Source organism: Alternaria infectoria, assembly GCF_024043175.1.
Source record: "Alternaria infectoria strain BMP 0036 chromosome Unknown scaffold_6, whole genome shotgun sequence".
Taxonomy (NCBI): domain Eukaryota; kingdom Fungi; phylum Ascomycota; class Dothideomycetes; order Pleosporales; family Pleosporaceae; genus Alternaria; species Alternaria infectoria.
Window position 1 is genome coordinate 792,817 of NW_026250695.1, and position 15,238 is coordinate 808,054.

General features: G+C 51.4%; 4 protein-coding genes across 4 annotated transcripts; 2 read left to right on the plus strand and 2 right to left on the minus strand.

The window, feature by feature from the left end:
* Positions 1-532: 532 nt before the first annotated feature.
* Positions 533-1,978, plus strand: J4E92_004569 (uncharacterized protein; the record flags this gene model as incomplete). Its single annotated transcript, XM_051495959.1, has 3 exons — positions 533-919; positions 1,032-1,764; positions 1,815-1,978. 3 exons carry the CDS (start codon positions 533-535, stop codon positions 1,976-1,978), a joined length of 1,284 nt encoding a protein of 427 aa, XP_051353799.1.
* A 596-nt stretch (positions 1,979-2,574) lies between these two features.
* On the minus strand, positions 2,575-3,984 carry J4E92_004570 (uncharacterized protein; the record flags this gene model as incomplete). Its single annotated transcript, XM_051495960.1, has 1 exon — positions 2,575-3,984. One exon carries the CDS (start codon positions 3,982-3,984, stop codon positions 2,575-2,577), a length of 1,410 nt encoding a protein of 469 aa, XP_051353800.1.
* Positions 3,985-4,357: 373 nt separating this feature from the next.
* Positions 4,358-6,736, minus strand: J4E92_004571 (uncharacterized protein; the record flags this gene model as incomplete). Its single annotated transcript, XM_051495961.1, has 2 exons — positions 4,358-6,657; positions 6,706-6,736. The coding sequence occupies 2 exons, from the start codon at positions 6,734-6,736 to the stop codon at positions 4,358-4,360; spliced, it is 2,331 nt and encodes a 776-aa protein (XP_051353801.1).
* A 307-nt stretch (positions 6,737-7,043) lies between these two features.
* Positions 7,044-8,297, plus strand: J4E92_004572 (uncharacterized protein; the record flags this gene model as incomplete). Its single annotated transcript, XM_051495962.1, has 1 exon — positions 7,044-8,297. One exon carries the CDS (start codon positions 7,044-7,046, stop codon positions 8,295-8,297), a length of 1,254 nt encoding a protein of 417 aa, XP_051353802.1.
* Positions 8,298-15,238: the final 6,941 nt, after the last annotated feature.

Consider the following 15,238-nt stretch of genomic DNA (forward strand, 5'->3'; position numbering starts at 1 on the left):
TTGGTCTTGCGTGCCGCGGGCGTGTCAAACAACGCGTCTGTGTCCGAGTCGGAGAGGTCGAGCGCGCCCAGATTTGGCGGGTCCATGCTGTGTTAACGTGCTGTGTATTGTGTCGGGCTTGTCTGAACGAATTGATTGTCGACTGACAGGCGTTGGCGTGTTTGACGTATTTGGTTTGGCGGGGCCAGCGGTTAGCAGGGGTTTGTTGATGTTCCGCGTTGCGCCAAGGAAGGAGCACCAGCCATCTGCACCTGCCGTCCCAACCTCGCGACTTCCTTCATTCCCCGTCGTGACATAGCCCATTGTCTCCACCCGGCTTTGTCCTTCACCTTCACCATCACCAGCCCTACCGCCATCTCCACTTCCGCGCATATCGATACTGCTTCCATTATCATCCCAACGTTGAGGCGCTGCGACATCGAGCTTGCTGTGGCATTGTTTTGATTTTGGATACCCACAATTCGCCCTGTATTGCTACAACAACACCACAACTGCCCTATTCCAAACAAACACGCGCATCATCCCACCCAACATGGAGCGCACGCCGTCCCCGCCCCGCCGCGTCCACACGCCGCCCGCGCCGCTGTATGGAGACAACTACGAGCCGTTTTCACCGCGCCGATCGCGCAGAGTGGCCGCCCAGCACGACGCTCACACTCACCAACAGGAGCGGCCTAGCCCACGGACCAGGCGCGACATCACGCCAACGGCCTCTTCTCACTCCAAGCGTTCTGCAGCCCGCGCAAACGCTTCCTTTGCACTCTCACCCCCGTCGTCGCCTGCATCCCCACAACACCAACACCTCCGCTCCCCACGCTCGACCCGTCGCGCGCCCTTGGACCTCAACCCGCTCGACTCTGACTCCGACACGGCTGCACCAAGCTCGTCCCGGCGCACCCTGTTTGCGAACATGGCTCCTGTATGTTACCTGAGGTGACCGCCTGGGCCCGGTGCGGTTGACAAACAACCGCGTCGAGTGCCGAGCGCCTCTACTGACATCTCTCGCGACCAACATGCTAACTTCTCCACAGGGCATGCTCCCCACTCCCGCAAAGACGCCGCGCAAGCGTCGCATCGAAGACGTCAGCTCGACCGCCCGCGTCTTGTTCCCTGCCAACCGACCTTCAACCATCGACGAAGCCATGCCGACCCCGCGCAAGGGCCGCAAGACCAAGAACCTCTACACTTTAGAGAGCTTCGCCCAGCAGATGGACGAGAACACCGAAAAGATCCCCATCTACACCGACTCCAAGGAGCGTGTACCCACCCCCGGTGCCCAGACTGAAGACAACCCATTCATCACCGTCAAGGGCAAGGGCAAGGCAAAGGCTGCTCCCCAAAAGTCAAGGAAGGTCGTCGACCGAAAGACTGCCAAGATGGAGGCGGCTGTCGACCGTGACGAAGGCATGGTATACATCTTCCGAGGTCGCAAGGTCTTCCGCAAGTTCCACGACGACGCACCCTCCGGCGCCTCAGCGGCAGAGGAAGACGACGACCTCTCCGCCGATGACAAGCAAGTCCGTCGCCAGATTGGCCATGAGGCTCGTCGCCCGCTTACCCGTTCGTCGATCAAACCACGTCTTCTGTTCCAAGCAGAAATCAAAGAGCGCAACCGCGCAAACGGTATTGAGACCGACGACGAGGAGGCGACCACCGACATTGATGCGTCCGTCGCGACCCCGAGCCGCAAGAAGGGCAAGAACGCCGTCCCAACACCATCGCTGCTCACATCGCCGCCGCCTACTACCCGCAAGCTCAAGAAGGGTAAGTCTCTTCAATCTTCGCCAGTGAAACTCCCGCTTATACAGTAACAGAGATCTCGTTTGATTCATGGTCGCGTGTCAAGTCAGCGCACAGCTCCAGCAGCTCCACCAAGACATCCAAGAAGCGCAGCGGTGAGCCGCTCGAGCGCGAGGCAGCAGACAAGCGGGCTCGCAGTGAGCACTCCACCTCATCCATGTCAATTGACAACATCTAACGGCCCTCCCAGCCCGTTCGTCTTGAACAAGTCTTCATCGTAGCTTGTGTTGAGATGCCATCACCAAGCGTTCCCAACTCCTCTTTTGCATCAGGTCCTTTGTGACTGATTGTTTGCATAGCGAGCGTTTGCTTTTTGTGTTCTTCGATCTATTCAAGTCGAGGATCAGGATCAGGATACCCACGATTACATTACGAAAAGGTTCGCATTACTGACGGCCTTTAATGTTTGTTTGGTACTGAAGGGTAGTGGACACCTTTCTTTGCCGAGAAGGCATTGTAATCGGTGTTTTCTCTGGGACATTTACTGGACAGCACGCACATGTGCGTTGACCAGAGTAACTTAGTTAGTAAGTAGGGAATATGGATTTGACTGCGGGATCACGGTATACGGTGACTTGATGTTTGTGAGTCATTTCGACGATCAGACATTGAGCTGGTTTACGGCGATTGGCGGTTGAGTCGATGGTAATGGGAGGACATGGAAGGGAACGTAGTATAGATCAAGGAAAATACGAGTGATAACTCTGACCAAACTTATTCGTTGTGACCATGCTATGCTGTGATATCCCATCTCCTCTCCACAAGATATCCTCCTCACCGCCGTCCCAGATCAATATCCAAGACCTTGACCATCCCGTCATCTCCCTCCTGCACCTTTCCATCCTCTGCGCCAACCCCAAAGAAAGGCATAACCCCCTTATTAACCACATCCTCAAAAAGCCCCTCGATCATGCCACTCAACTCGCTACCCGTTTGCCTGAAATCCGGAAACGCATTCACCTCTAGTAGATACGTATTGAGCTCGCCATCCGGTTCAATGCCCACCATGAAATCCAAGCCAAAGATTTCGAAACTGTTAGGCAGCGGCTGGAAATGAATCGACATCCCCCTCGCCGCAGCTTCAAACGTTGCGCTTGTGGTTTCCTTGATCTGCGAGAATACTTTATCCTTCCAGTCTTCCCTCACATCCAACTTCACCCCCTCGGGCTGTTGGGGTAAAGAGTCGGAGAGAGACCAGAATAACCCTACACTGCCCTCCCTATCCCCACTGTCTTGTAAACACGTATTTGTCAGATGCGCTCGCATTGCCTCATCGCGATCTTCCTGCAACACGTCGTCCCAAGGAGGGACGTAGGGACGCGCAGCGAAGAGGGCGAGCATGGGGCGGTAGACGAATACCTGCAGAGCGGATGTGGCGAGGACGTAAGTCCGGATATGGAATTTCCGTAATTCTGAAGAGGCGGCGTTCGGAGGGGAGAGGAGTAAAGGTGGGTGGATGTAAGGTTGTGCGATGAAGTGGCGGAGTTGTGATGTTATGATGCCGTTTCCCTCCTCTTTCTCCCCCTTTCCCTCACCCTTACTGCCAATACCGCTGCCGGCGTCACTTCTCGCATCCTCCTCCTCCTCCTCTTCTTCCTCATCATCACTCTCAGGATCCCACTCCTCGAAAATCTCAGTCAACTCCTCCTCACTGCTAAACAACCTGATTCCCTGCCCCCTCTCACTCATCCCAGGTTTCAGAATCCACCATTCCCTCTTCTCCTCCTCCCCCTCTCCCAAACTTTCATTCCGCGCCCAACTCTCCTTCAACTCCCACGCCTCCACCAATGCATCATCCAAAAACTCGGCGTAATCAACTTCAAACTCCACACTCGGTTTCACGTGTTTCTTGAGTACGCTATCCGGGTACTTGGTGATCCAATTCGCGATGGTGGTGCTGAGGTAGTGTTTCCGGATTAGGGCTTTGCGGATTATGTAGGCGTTGGCGAGACTACTGGAGGAGTTTTCCATGAGGTGGTCGAAGTCGATGGATTCGTATTGGACCCATTGGATGAGGTGGGATGAAGGGCTGGGGAGTTGGGATGATGAAGTGATCAACTCATAACACGATTTCGGCAAGCGCTTCTTGAGGGCGGCGATGATGAGGGGTTGGACGTAGGGGTCTTCGTAGTTGATTAGAGCGTAGATTTTGTTGTCCGTGGTATTAGAGTCTGGGGCCGCCATGTTGGTGTGAGTTGAGTTTGGAAGTTGGTGGTCCTGCTCTTTCCTTCAATGGCGTGGTCGCACGTGCGTCGCGTTGGTATAGTCAGTAATCCCTCACGCGTCTTCGTTTATCCAATTTCAGAATCTTGGTAAAGTGAACGCAGTATATGATTCAGCGTAACAAAGCGGGTATAATATTGTACAAGTAAAACAAAAGGAAAGTCGTTAATGCGGCTTCGCTCCACGCTAAAGCCTTCGGTATCCATCAGCCCAGAAAAGTCGAAATGCACCCCGTTACTCGCTTAGCTCTAGCCAATCAGCGAGCTGTTGTGACCCAAACGCCCTCCCCCTCATGTTTTTTTGTGTATGCCTCCCCTAGTGTTTTCCAAAAGAATTAAACTACTTCCAAATCGTCATCGTCGTCGTCGTCCATGGCAGCGATAAGGCCGGCGTCGAGACCACCTAGACTCTCGCGCCCTGGCTCGCGGATGCCTTTTCCAGCTAGCAAGAGACGCGCCTTCTTCTTTGCTGGACTGGCTTCCCGTGTACCGCGGAATGCAGAAGGGAAAGAGGTGTCCTTCTTCGGAGATGGGATACGGCCGTACTTGAAGCCCCAGCCGACGGGGTCGCTCGAATTGGATGATTTCGCCGATGCTGTTCGTTTACGTTTAACAGGCGCCAAAGAAACATCGGCTGACGTACGGTTAAGTAGACTGGTAAAGTCTACGTCGGCTGGCTTGTCGGGCTTTGCGCCTGAGGAACCTTGCGACGATGTGTAGCCTCTTGCGGGGAGGTTTTGTGTACCAGCGCCCTTGAGCTTCATGTAGTCGCCTCCGGTACTGCCGTCTCCCATCGTGCCGAGCTTCTTTGCAAGCTCCCTCTCCTTCTCCTTTTCGGCGAGTTGCTTGCGGAAGCGATCTTCTCGGCCTGCCCCGCCTTCCCAGTTTTGGTGGTCGCGGTCGATGAGCTTGGCTGCGCCGCCGGGCCGTGGTGCGATGTAGACAGTCTCGTGGAGTTCTCTGTCGTGATATTTGCCTTCCCTCTTGAGTTCGTCACCTTTTGGGCCACCTCGTCGACCAAACATGCCACCACCTGGTCCGCCACCAAATCCGGTCATGGTGTTGACTTGCATACGGCCTTTCTTGGCCTTGTCGACTTGAAGTTGAATGTGAAACTCGCAGAACTCAGTCTTGCGACCGTCGATCCACTGACCGCATTCTTTGCCGTCTTTCCGTTGTGCATGGCAGAAATCTAGATCTCGAGCTGTCCCAAGTTCAAGAATGGTGTCGTCGGAACTTGACAATTTCAGTGAGAATTTGCCGGTGTCGCGATTCCGTGGTGGCATGATGTCCGGATTGAGGATAGCAACAAGTGTACCGAGAGGGAGTTTCCAGAACTGTGAGAAGCCAGTGTCGAACAGGAAAAGATCGAGCTCCCATTTGAGATCTGTGAGACGGATGACCATAAACTTGCCGTTCTGGTCTAAGTTCTTGTCCTGGTTGCCTTTGGTCTGGTCCTTCGCGGCGTTCTTCGAATTTTGTGGTGTCGACTTTGAGCAGATGACCCCAAGAACAACGTAATCGTTCTCCCAATCCGGCGGATCATACTCTGGCGCCTTGACGGTCTTCAAGAGTTGAGGTATAGTGAGGACTGTCTTGCCTTCCAGGGTGCGGGTGACTACATTGTGTTGCATTTCTCTCGACTTGAGATGTAGACCAGAGAATGATTCGAAACTAGGAGCATCGGCGCTTTCGTCACGCGACGAGATCTCGGCGTACTTTGTGGCGGTCGGTGTTGAGCCAAAGCTGCTAGACGTGGCCTTGGAAGAGGACGAGGTTGGGCGTGAGCTTTCAGGCCTGAAGGATAGTGTGGAGCCTGGTCTTGGAGTGGGCGGACCCCCAAATGTACGGTTCTGTAAACTTTGCGTTCGGCTGTGATTCCTCAAGGCCGGCGGAGGCATGTCGCGCGAGGTCTTGGTGTCGGTACTCTGAGAAGAGCTGGTTCGTGATAGCGACGGCCGATCTTTCAGCGCTTCGATGTTCTGTAGCCCAAACCCCCTGCTCCGTCTCTGTTCGGCCTTGTCTTCCTTCTCTTCGCGCTCCTTCTCCTTGTTCCTGCTCTCTGCGATGCGCTCACTGAAGGATTTGATCTTGGGTGGCTCGGCCTCTTTCGACGAGCCCAGCCGCGACATGCGCCCGCTGACAGCACTTCCCGGCCGCTTGAGACTAACGTCGCGGGCTGTAAGTCCCTTGTCTATGCCCAGCATGACGCGCGCAGGACTCTTCGGCTCGGTTGGCGCTTGTCGCATCCGGACTGGTGATCGTGGTACCTCGACGTCGGTCTCTTGTCTTGTCTCGGGCCGCGGCAGGTCGATTCTGCGCATGCTGGTGGCCATGCTCGCTCGTGATGACGCTCCATTGCGATCCAGATCCTGAGACTCGTTCTTCTTCTTCTGCAGGGCCTTCAGCTTCAGCTTGGCCTCGATGGCCTGGAGTTGCAGCTGGAGCGTCTCCTCATCCTCCTCTCCGTCGCTGCCGGCTGGCACACCTCCGCGCGACATTGGGCGGCGTTTCGAGGGGGATGGCGATGCTGAGTCGCGCTGGCGGCGGCTCTCGTACCTCTTACGGCCGGATGGCGAGCTGAGAAGGGCTTCGACGGGCGACTGCGGGGGCCAGTTGGGCTGGTTGCTCTTGACTGTCACAGAGTCAGCGCATGCCCGGCACACTCACATGGGCGACTTACCTTTTGACTTGGGGCTCTCCCGCACGATCATTGTTGTGATGGTGCAATACAGGATGCGCTATCTCGCAGTGGCCCATAGCAACGCCAATACTGGAAAGCGGGAAAAGCAAGATGGGAAACAGTCGATCGTCAGGCAGGACTCACAAGCGCATAGCCCGGCCCCGTAGCGTTTGTTGACACCGGACTGTGGTTCACCCCAGACTAATCTAATCCGAAACCGTGACGTGACAGGGATTGCGCGTGTAAGGTTGCGCCCACGCGACGCGCCTGAACTTCACTTCCACCACGAATTGGATACACCACTTTCAATACTGTATTGGACCAGCAGACACCTTGCAATGGCGCGCACACGTTCGAAACCCGCAAAGGCCACGCCTAAAGAGGCCACGCCCGAACCTACCACCACAGCCAAACCGCTGCCCGCAAGCACATCGAACCCCCCGAAACTGTTCGTTCTACCAAAAGACACTTCCAAAGACGCGCGCATAGTCAGCCTCGACAACCCCGCAAATGATACACCATCACGATATTACTTCTGCCCTGATAAAGGCTTTTACGAGTTCACGCGCATCGCTGCGCCGAAGAAAGACTTCAAGAGTTGGTTGATAACAGGAGAGAAGAGCGAGGATGACACCACAGAAGAAGCAGATGCCTCACGGATAGGCAGCGGCTACATCACAAAATCCGCCGACCTCTTCCTCGCAACACCCGTCGACATCCTCTTCCTCATCCTCCCCGCCCTCACACCAAAGTCAGCAAAAGACACGAAACAGCACTTTCTCGCCTTCGACGACTACCTCGACGCACTCTCATCCGCTTCACCACATTGGAAAGCGCTATTATCACAATACCCCACCCTCAAGATTATGATAGAGACCAAGATGCGAAGGATATGTGACACAGTCGACGCAGGCGAAGAGTCCATGTACCGCCTTTCGCACCCTAAGCTGCTCGAAGTCCTTCTCTCAAAAGCCGAACGCATGGTCAAGAAAGGATTGCCACCGTCGATGGAGGAGAGATTCATCAAGACAGCCCTGGAGATACCTATCATGAGCATAAAGCGCGAGGAAAGCACATTAAACACCACCACAATAACGCCTGGCGCAGACTCAGAAAAGGAGAACAGCACAACAGTAGACTCACAAACAAACGTCACAACAACCATCACAACCCCCGACGACGCACCCTCAAAACCCACCCTCACAACCCCCACCGAAATCCCCCACCTCCTCCGCCTCCGCACATCCCTAACCTACCTTCTCTCCTCCTACATTCCCCCACCCCTCCGCACACCCCTACTCGCCCTCCTAACCCCCCGCTTCACACCCCTCGACACCCACCTCTCCGCCATCTCCGCTCTAAAATCCGAAGCGCTGTCTCTACGCAGCATATCAGACAATATCTCCCGGAAGAGGGCGATTGAAGAAGACGATGAGAAGATTGCGGAAAGGGAAGAGAAGAAGCGGAAGAAGGAGGATGAGGAGAGGAAGAAGAAGAGTGAGGGGAGGGGGGTTAAGGCGCTGAAGAAGGTGGATACGAGTGGGATGAAGAAGATGAGTAGTTTTTTTCAGGTTAAGCCGAAGACGAAGTAGGAGGGGTGAGATGGGGAGGGGCTGGGTGAAGAGGTGGATCGTTTGGGTATAGAAGGAAAGTTGGATCGCATGTGTACGATAGTAGGGAAGTATTGATGGCGTGTGGTTGGGGCATTTGAGAGTTGACGATGATGATGACGATCATCATCATCACTATAAGAAATCGCATTCAATAATTCTGTGAACGAGCAGCGCACGCCATGTCGCTGTCATTGATACTTTTTGGAAAATAATAAGGGAAAAGAGAGCAAGCCAAGACCATGGTCTTGCCGATGCCGATTTTTGGACTCCAAGACTGGAGGTGTTGGAGAGAAGAGTAGTACAAGAATCCCAAAGGGTATTTATACAGGTCCCAGTCCTGCGCTAAGAGCACACATGATCCACCGTAAGTTTTGGTGAACGAGAGCAACGCACTCCATGAAGTTATTGGTCAAGGGTTTTAGACAACAATCGAGGGGAAGAGCAGGGCCGCAGCCATCAATGTCCCTCGCTCTTTATTTTTGGACTCTAGATTCGGAAGTGTTGTAGAGAAGAGAAAGACAGAAGCTGGAGAAGTATTTATACACGTTCCAGTTCTGCGCCGAGAACATCGCCTTTATCTCGATCGAGTTTGAATCGCGGGAGCAGCGAACTCTCATATGAGCCCGACTTTGGTTTTTGGAGAACGCCCCAGAAAGACAGACCCACTCATGCCATCATGTCATCAGATGTTTTAGACTCCAGTAGCGGAGGTGTGGTCGAGAAGGGTAAGGCAGACCCGAGAGCAGTATTTATACACGTTCTAGTTCTCCACCGAGAACATTCTGATTGCGTCGCCTTGTTTATGCAGCGCGAGCACTTCTTTCTCATGTGATGTTGTGGGAACGCTTTTGTTGTTTCCAGGAACTTCGTCTTTCCAATATGGTTAGCCTCTGATTCTCTTTCAATTCCTCTCTTTCTTCGACCTCTCTCATACAATCTCGTCAGGGGTGTTTTTTTAAAGCGTCTCAGAGCCATGCGTTAGGTCCCAAATGTTTTGATGAAGTAGATGCACTCCAGAAGACACAGTCATATATCTCGTACGACCAGGTTTCATATGCGACAGTTATTTCGATGTAGAAGGCAGGAGAACCCCCAGGAACGGACCTACTTGTGTCCGTAAAGTGTTTTTGGGTATATCTGACGTAGAAAGAAACCCTTGTAGTTTTGGAAGTCGAAGGAGGAGCAGGCATGGTAGAGTCCAGACGAGACTTTTGGGTCGAAAGACATGCGCCTAATACGAATCCATTTTAATATGTGGGAGGAATGTTTGGGAAGAGAGAAAGCTCGCAGCTTGCATGGCGTTTTATATCCCCAGAACGAGACTGTCTTCTGGTATAGAAGTGAGGAAGACTGTCCGAAGCGAACATCGTTTTTCCAGATGCCTATTTTGGATACTGCAACCCGTACATGAAGGCTGCTATTGTTTCGGAAGTCGAACGAAGGAGCAGCCATGGACGCCTGCGCTTGCACTTTGAATCGAACGACATGGCGCCATCGTCGTCCTAATTTTCAACAAAAAAGAGTAAGCTTCGAAGAGAGAAGAAGCTAGCAGCTTCGAACGCCGTTTATATCCTAAGTCTGACCTCTGTCACGTGGTATAGAAGAGAGGACGACTGTCTGGAAAGAGACATTTCGTTGTTGATTTTCTCTTTTGGACACATGTACAAATGGTATCATGTTTTTTGGGCGGAAGGACGAAACATACACGTCTTCTGCACTTCATGCTCTTGAAACGAACGACTTGAGAGGTTAGGATGCGTATTTTGATCAAGTAGAGAAGGATTTTAGCGGAGAAGAGGCTCGCAACTTCCACTGCTTTCATGACTGGAGCGTTGGACTGCTTTCTGGCATGAAAGAGGGGGGTTCAGCCAGGAAGTGTCATGAGTCCAGTCGTCCTAATTTTTTGAACACAGGCCGCAAACATGTCGGTCTTTTTGGGGGTTGATTCCAGGCGCAGACATAGCTGGACTCGAGGAAGACTTTGGACCGGACGACATAGCCATTTTTCTCAAGATTTTTGATGAAACAGGGTAGGTTGTGGGTAGATAGAAGGCTCGCAGCCTCTACAGCATCTTATACCCCTAGGACTAGGGACATCTTGGCGGTCGGTGGTACTGGGGCGATACGTCATGACCAGAATCGATGACACTGACAAAGACATCACCATAAAGACGCCGGTTTTAAATTTGTATTAAGGCTGGTGGGAATGACATAGCATTGAACGCTGGACAGTGACCATGAATGTAGTTCTTGTGTATTTCAGAACTGTTGCCGTTGCGTGTTTGAGTCGGAAGAAGAGCAGCACGCTCACATTAAGGCCAAGTGCGCTGTTTTTTTATCTATAAATGCGGAAGATCTACGAGAGAAGCAGCATGCTACGCTTCTGCCACTCTTTTGGAGTCGAACAACATGGATATGACATTGCTCGATTTCGATGGCTGGACTGCGCACTGAAAGCCCTGGAGGACATGGAGCGGTCATTGTGCGATTTTGGGTCTACCTGGAGAGACCTGAGGAAAAGGTCATGGAAGTGGATCTCGCAGAATGCTGGACATCGCGTTGTTCTTTCGCATATCCTACGTGGCCTCCGAGACAGCATATCCGGTACCTCGCGAGCTTTTGTCATCTATGCCGAGGAGGTGAGTGGAAGAAGAGCAGGAGAAAGAGACATACTAGTCTTGCGAACCTTGTTCTTGCTCGCTCTCGCAGAAATCAGACATACGTGTGGTGAAGGATTGATTTTGATATTAAAAATAAGCGGATTGAATAGCTGAGGAGGAAGAGTAGAAACAATAGCGTTTATACCTACTCAGCGAACGAGGCCAGCTCATTCCGGGCTCATATCTAGCTTTCTAGTTGTTCAAACGTGTCCAAGGGGCTTGCAGGAGCATGTACACGGCGACATCGCGAGAACTCATCCATCACATTAATGAGCGTGATGTTGATTGCTAATTTTGCATGCATATCAGATGGAGATAGGAAAACGCTGGAGATCGTTCATGTAGAAGTTGGGGTAGACTTTCGACATAGCCTCTCCATTCACCAATTTCGCCGCTCGAGAGAAGATCAGTCCACTCGATATTCGTGACAACTTTTCATTTTCAGAATATGCCTGTCCTTTTCGTTTGTTTAGGAACTGTAGGATTTTAAGAGCTTTCAACACATCCACATTTCCTCCACGGCTTTTTGGAGGTTTGAGTGTTTCTAATGCTTTAGAAAAGGAGGAAGAAGCAGATGCCTTATAGTAGAAGCTGTAGAGCCGACGGGCCCATGCAGATCAGGGCGTGGAGTTTTTGGGGACTAGCGAACTGAAATTCTCTCTTTGGTCTGCTGCATGATAGTCTTGTATGCAGTTTTGATATCGGTGAATGCATGCCGAATGCAAAGCTCGACTTTCCAAGCCGCGAGGCGATGCTCGACACATCAAAAAGGTCTGTGGGTATTTTGAAATGTTTCGGAGGCTGCTCAGAAGACGCCAGACATAGTAATCGGTTCATTTGTTTTTCGTAAGATAGAAGAGCAGTGTGATGAAGAAGAAGGTCAACCAGATGGTGGGGTTTATATAACCCTGCTGAGACGCTAACAGCCCCGCCTTCCCGCGACGTCATGATAGCCGCCACTACGACAACGACTCCGTTCATCATGATGCTGGATTGTTTATCTTCTGAGTAGCCTCTACATTTGATGTAGTGATCGCCGAGAGACTAATGCGTCGAAACTCCGACATGTTTAAAGGCCTTGGGAGGGTTGAACATGGCCATTGCGAACTCATTGCGCTCATAAAGCAAGGTGCAAACAACGGCTTCGAAGCCCATGGTAGGTCATATCTCATTGTTTTGGTGTTTCAACACAGAAGCAGCATGGAACAGATACTGTCCGCTTTCATGTCCTGCCCAGAACAAGGACACAGCCATGGGATTTCGCCATTTTGGTTTAAGTATTGTTAAAGAAACTGCAGATCCTCAAAACATTGGGTCTCATGTTGAGGCTTTTGGAAAATTGTTCACGAGGAGTGTGTGAGTGAGGAAGGGAGCAGCAGTTCCGGTGGAAGACTTTATACACAGTCTGCTGACACTTCTCAGCGACGCGGCATGGCTTAGTGTTTGCGTGGGTTGGATCATGTAGCGGTGTATCGATGTTTTTTGGGACCGCAGCAAGTCCATGCATGTTGAATGTGATATTCTCGGAAAGACTGCCAGAACCAGAGAAGGCGGAGTCATTGGAAGACATCGGGAGAGTTTTGGTAAAGCAGGGAGAGGACTGTGTAATGAAGAGATAGGAAGTCGGCGGCGGGAAGGAGGTATTTATATACCAGCCGAGCCTCAATGGTACGTGACACTCATACGAGGAGATGGGGAAGACAATACCGGCGGCTGGTTCATTCACCGCGGTGGTGCATGTTTGAGGCGACATCACGCTATGCTGTATTCTTTTTTACGAAAGCACCACCGGGCACACACACATGCAACACTAATATACCGTTTTAATGTGCCATAACAAGATCTTCACGACGTTTAGCGCGAAAAGGACGAAAGTCTCGCCCATGGCCCTTGTCCAGTATGATTTTGAAGAATACCGCATTTTGAAGAATTGGCATTCGAGGAAAGAAGACACATGGTCGGTGAACCCTATATACTTCTTGTCAAGTGCATAGAGCCATAAGACAAGACATTGTCGGATTATCGTCTCATACGCCGGAGCGTGCAACTTTTCGAGGGGACGCGACATACCGCTGGGGTAGTCCCGATTCCAGTGGCATTACCCTTCTCATGCCATCTTCGCTGGCTATTTTCAGCAGTTCATACGGGCTTGCATACCGCAGCGAACATGGAAATCTTCCAAGGTTGGTATTAGATTTGGAAAAGGCACCGAGGCCATAGGTTGATTGGAGTTTTGTTTTGGAACTGTCGAAAAAGAACGGGGAAGAGCCAGCCATCGGGTCGACCAGGTAACCTTTTGGAAGTCACTGGAAAGCCAGTGTGTTGTAGAAAGGAGGAGAGAGAGCCTGGCGAAGAGAAGTATATATACACAACATCCTACTCCACACCATCCTAGGGTCCTCCGCTGTTTTTTCAGAAGCCATTTAGTCATCGAATGAAACATTGGAGCATTTTCAGACATGAATTTTCTCCGGGAGAGATTCCAAGTAATGCTCCACACCCTCCGCAGAACAGCATGTGCTCATAGTGCATCCTTTTCGAGAGCGCACCACCGTTGCCATAGGCAAAACAACACCGGCTTTTGAGGTGCTGGGTCGAAGAGGAGGGGAGACGCCGCACATGAAACATAACAGGCTTTGTTTTTGAGAAGGTCGCTTTATTGATGAATGGGTAGAAGATGAGGAGGAGGGGCAGCGAAGAGGAGCTTTTATACGCAACTTCCTAAGTCGAACAAGCGTGGAAATGCGAAAGTCCGAGATCTCTCTCTTCCTGTCATATGTTGTTGTATGTAAGAGTTTCCAGAGTAGCTGGGTACAGCGGAGAACATCCGAAAGCGCTGTCCTATCTTGAGAAACCGTCGTTCTCGGCTTTCATAACAGTTTCTTGTGACGGTTTCGTGATGCTAACGCAGAGGCGGGAAGACAAGCCATGGATATGTTGAGAGCTAGCCTTTTTCCTATCGCATCAGTGGCGGAAAGACTGAAATCAGTTCATGGGTATGAGCAGACAATGTTTTGATGATGTGAGTGTTGAGACGCAGAGACCAGCTCATGCGTACGACGAAAGCATTATTCGGTAGTGCAAGAGCAGAGACAGAGGAGCTTTCCCATAAATCTTTCTTACGGGGCTTTTCGGTGGTGTAACAGCAGACTCGCAGAAACGGAGCCATCTTTCTGTGCGTGTTGTCTTTTGGAATAAAGCACAAGAAGCTGTAGATGTGAAGAAGTAAGAGACCCCAGCCCAGGAGGTGTTTATGTACACGATCCCCAGCTCAAAAAGCCGGGAGACCATGTGAGATGATCCTATAGCTTTTTTGAGGGAAGAGAAGAAGCGGAAGACCCATGAACGGCACGTGATAAATTTTGAGCAATCATTTTCTGGAGCCTGTCCTAATTTGGTGACCTTCGGGGCTAGCAGGAGACAGAGAACATAGCAATTCATCTAATTCGTTTAGAGTGGAGGCGCGCACTCATTGAAAAGAATGTTCAGTAGTTTTTTGTGGAAAGAGGGGGAGGCAGACATTGGAGGTTGTATGCTGCTTTTTGGAGTACAGAAAAAGATGTTGTGATAAAGAAGTAGGAAGGACAGCAGCAGAGCAATGTTTTATACACCACCAAACCACTAGCTTAGTCATGAGTTTTGCTTTCGTGCGTTTAGCAAGTCCGAAGCATGACGCAGATATCTTTTGGTTTCGTGGACATGGCTGCGAGATTGACCGATTTATAGTCGTTTTCAAACGCCTAGACAGCCATAGAACACAATCAAACAGAATTTCGGAGGCCAGCAGGCAGGACAACATCCTTCATGTTTTCAGGCGCTTTGGTGGATCACACCCACACATAGCTTCGTTGAGATAGTAATTTTAAGACCGAGGAGGCAGGCAACCACCATGAAAGTAAGCCATAGTGTTTTGGAAAAACACCAGAGGTGTGTGAGATAATGAATACAGGAAGACCCAGCAAAGACGAGGTTTTTATGCTCCAAGTATCCACCAAGCACCGCTCATGGTCGATGAAATGGCATTTTTGGTGGACCACACCCACACATGGCGGAATGGTCTAGGCATTTTGAGACCGAGGAGGCAGGATAACACCATCGACTCGTTCTCAGGACGTTTGGACAGAATAGAAGGAAACTCTAGGATGATAAAGACAGGAACAGCCGGCAAAGACGAGGTTTTCATACTCCAGCCACCGACGAAGCACCGTCCATGAACGACTAGGTAGCCGTTTTGGTGGACCATAACCACACATGGTGTGA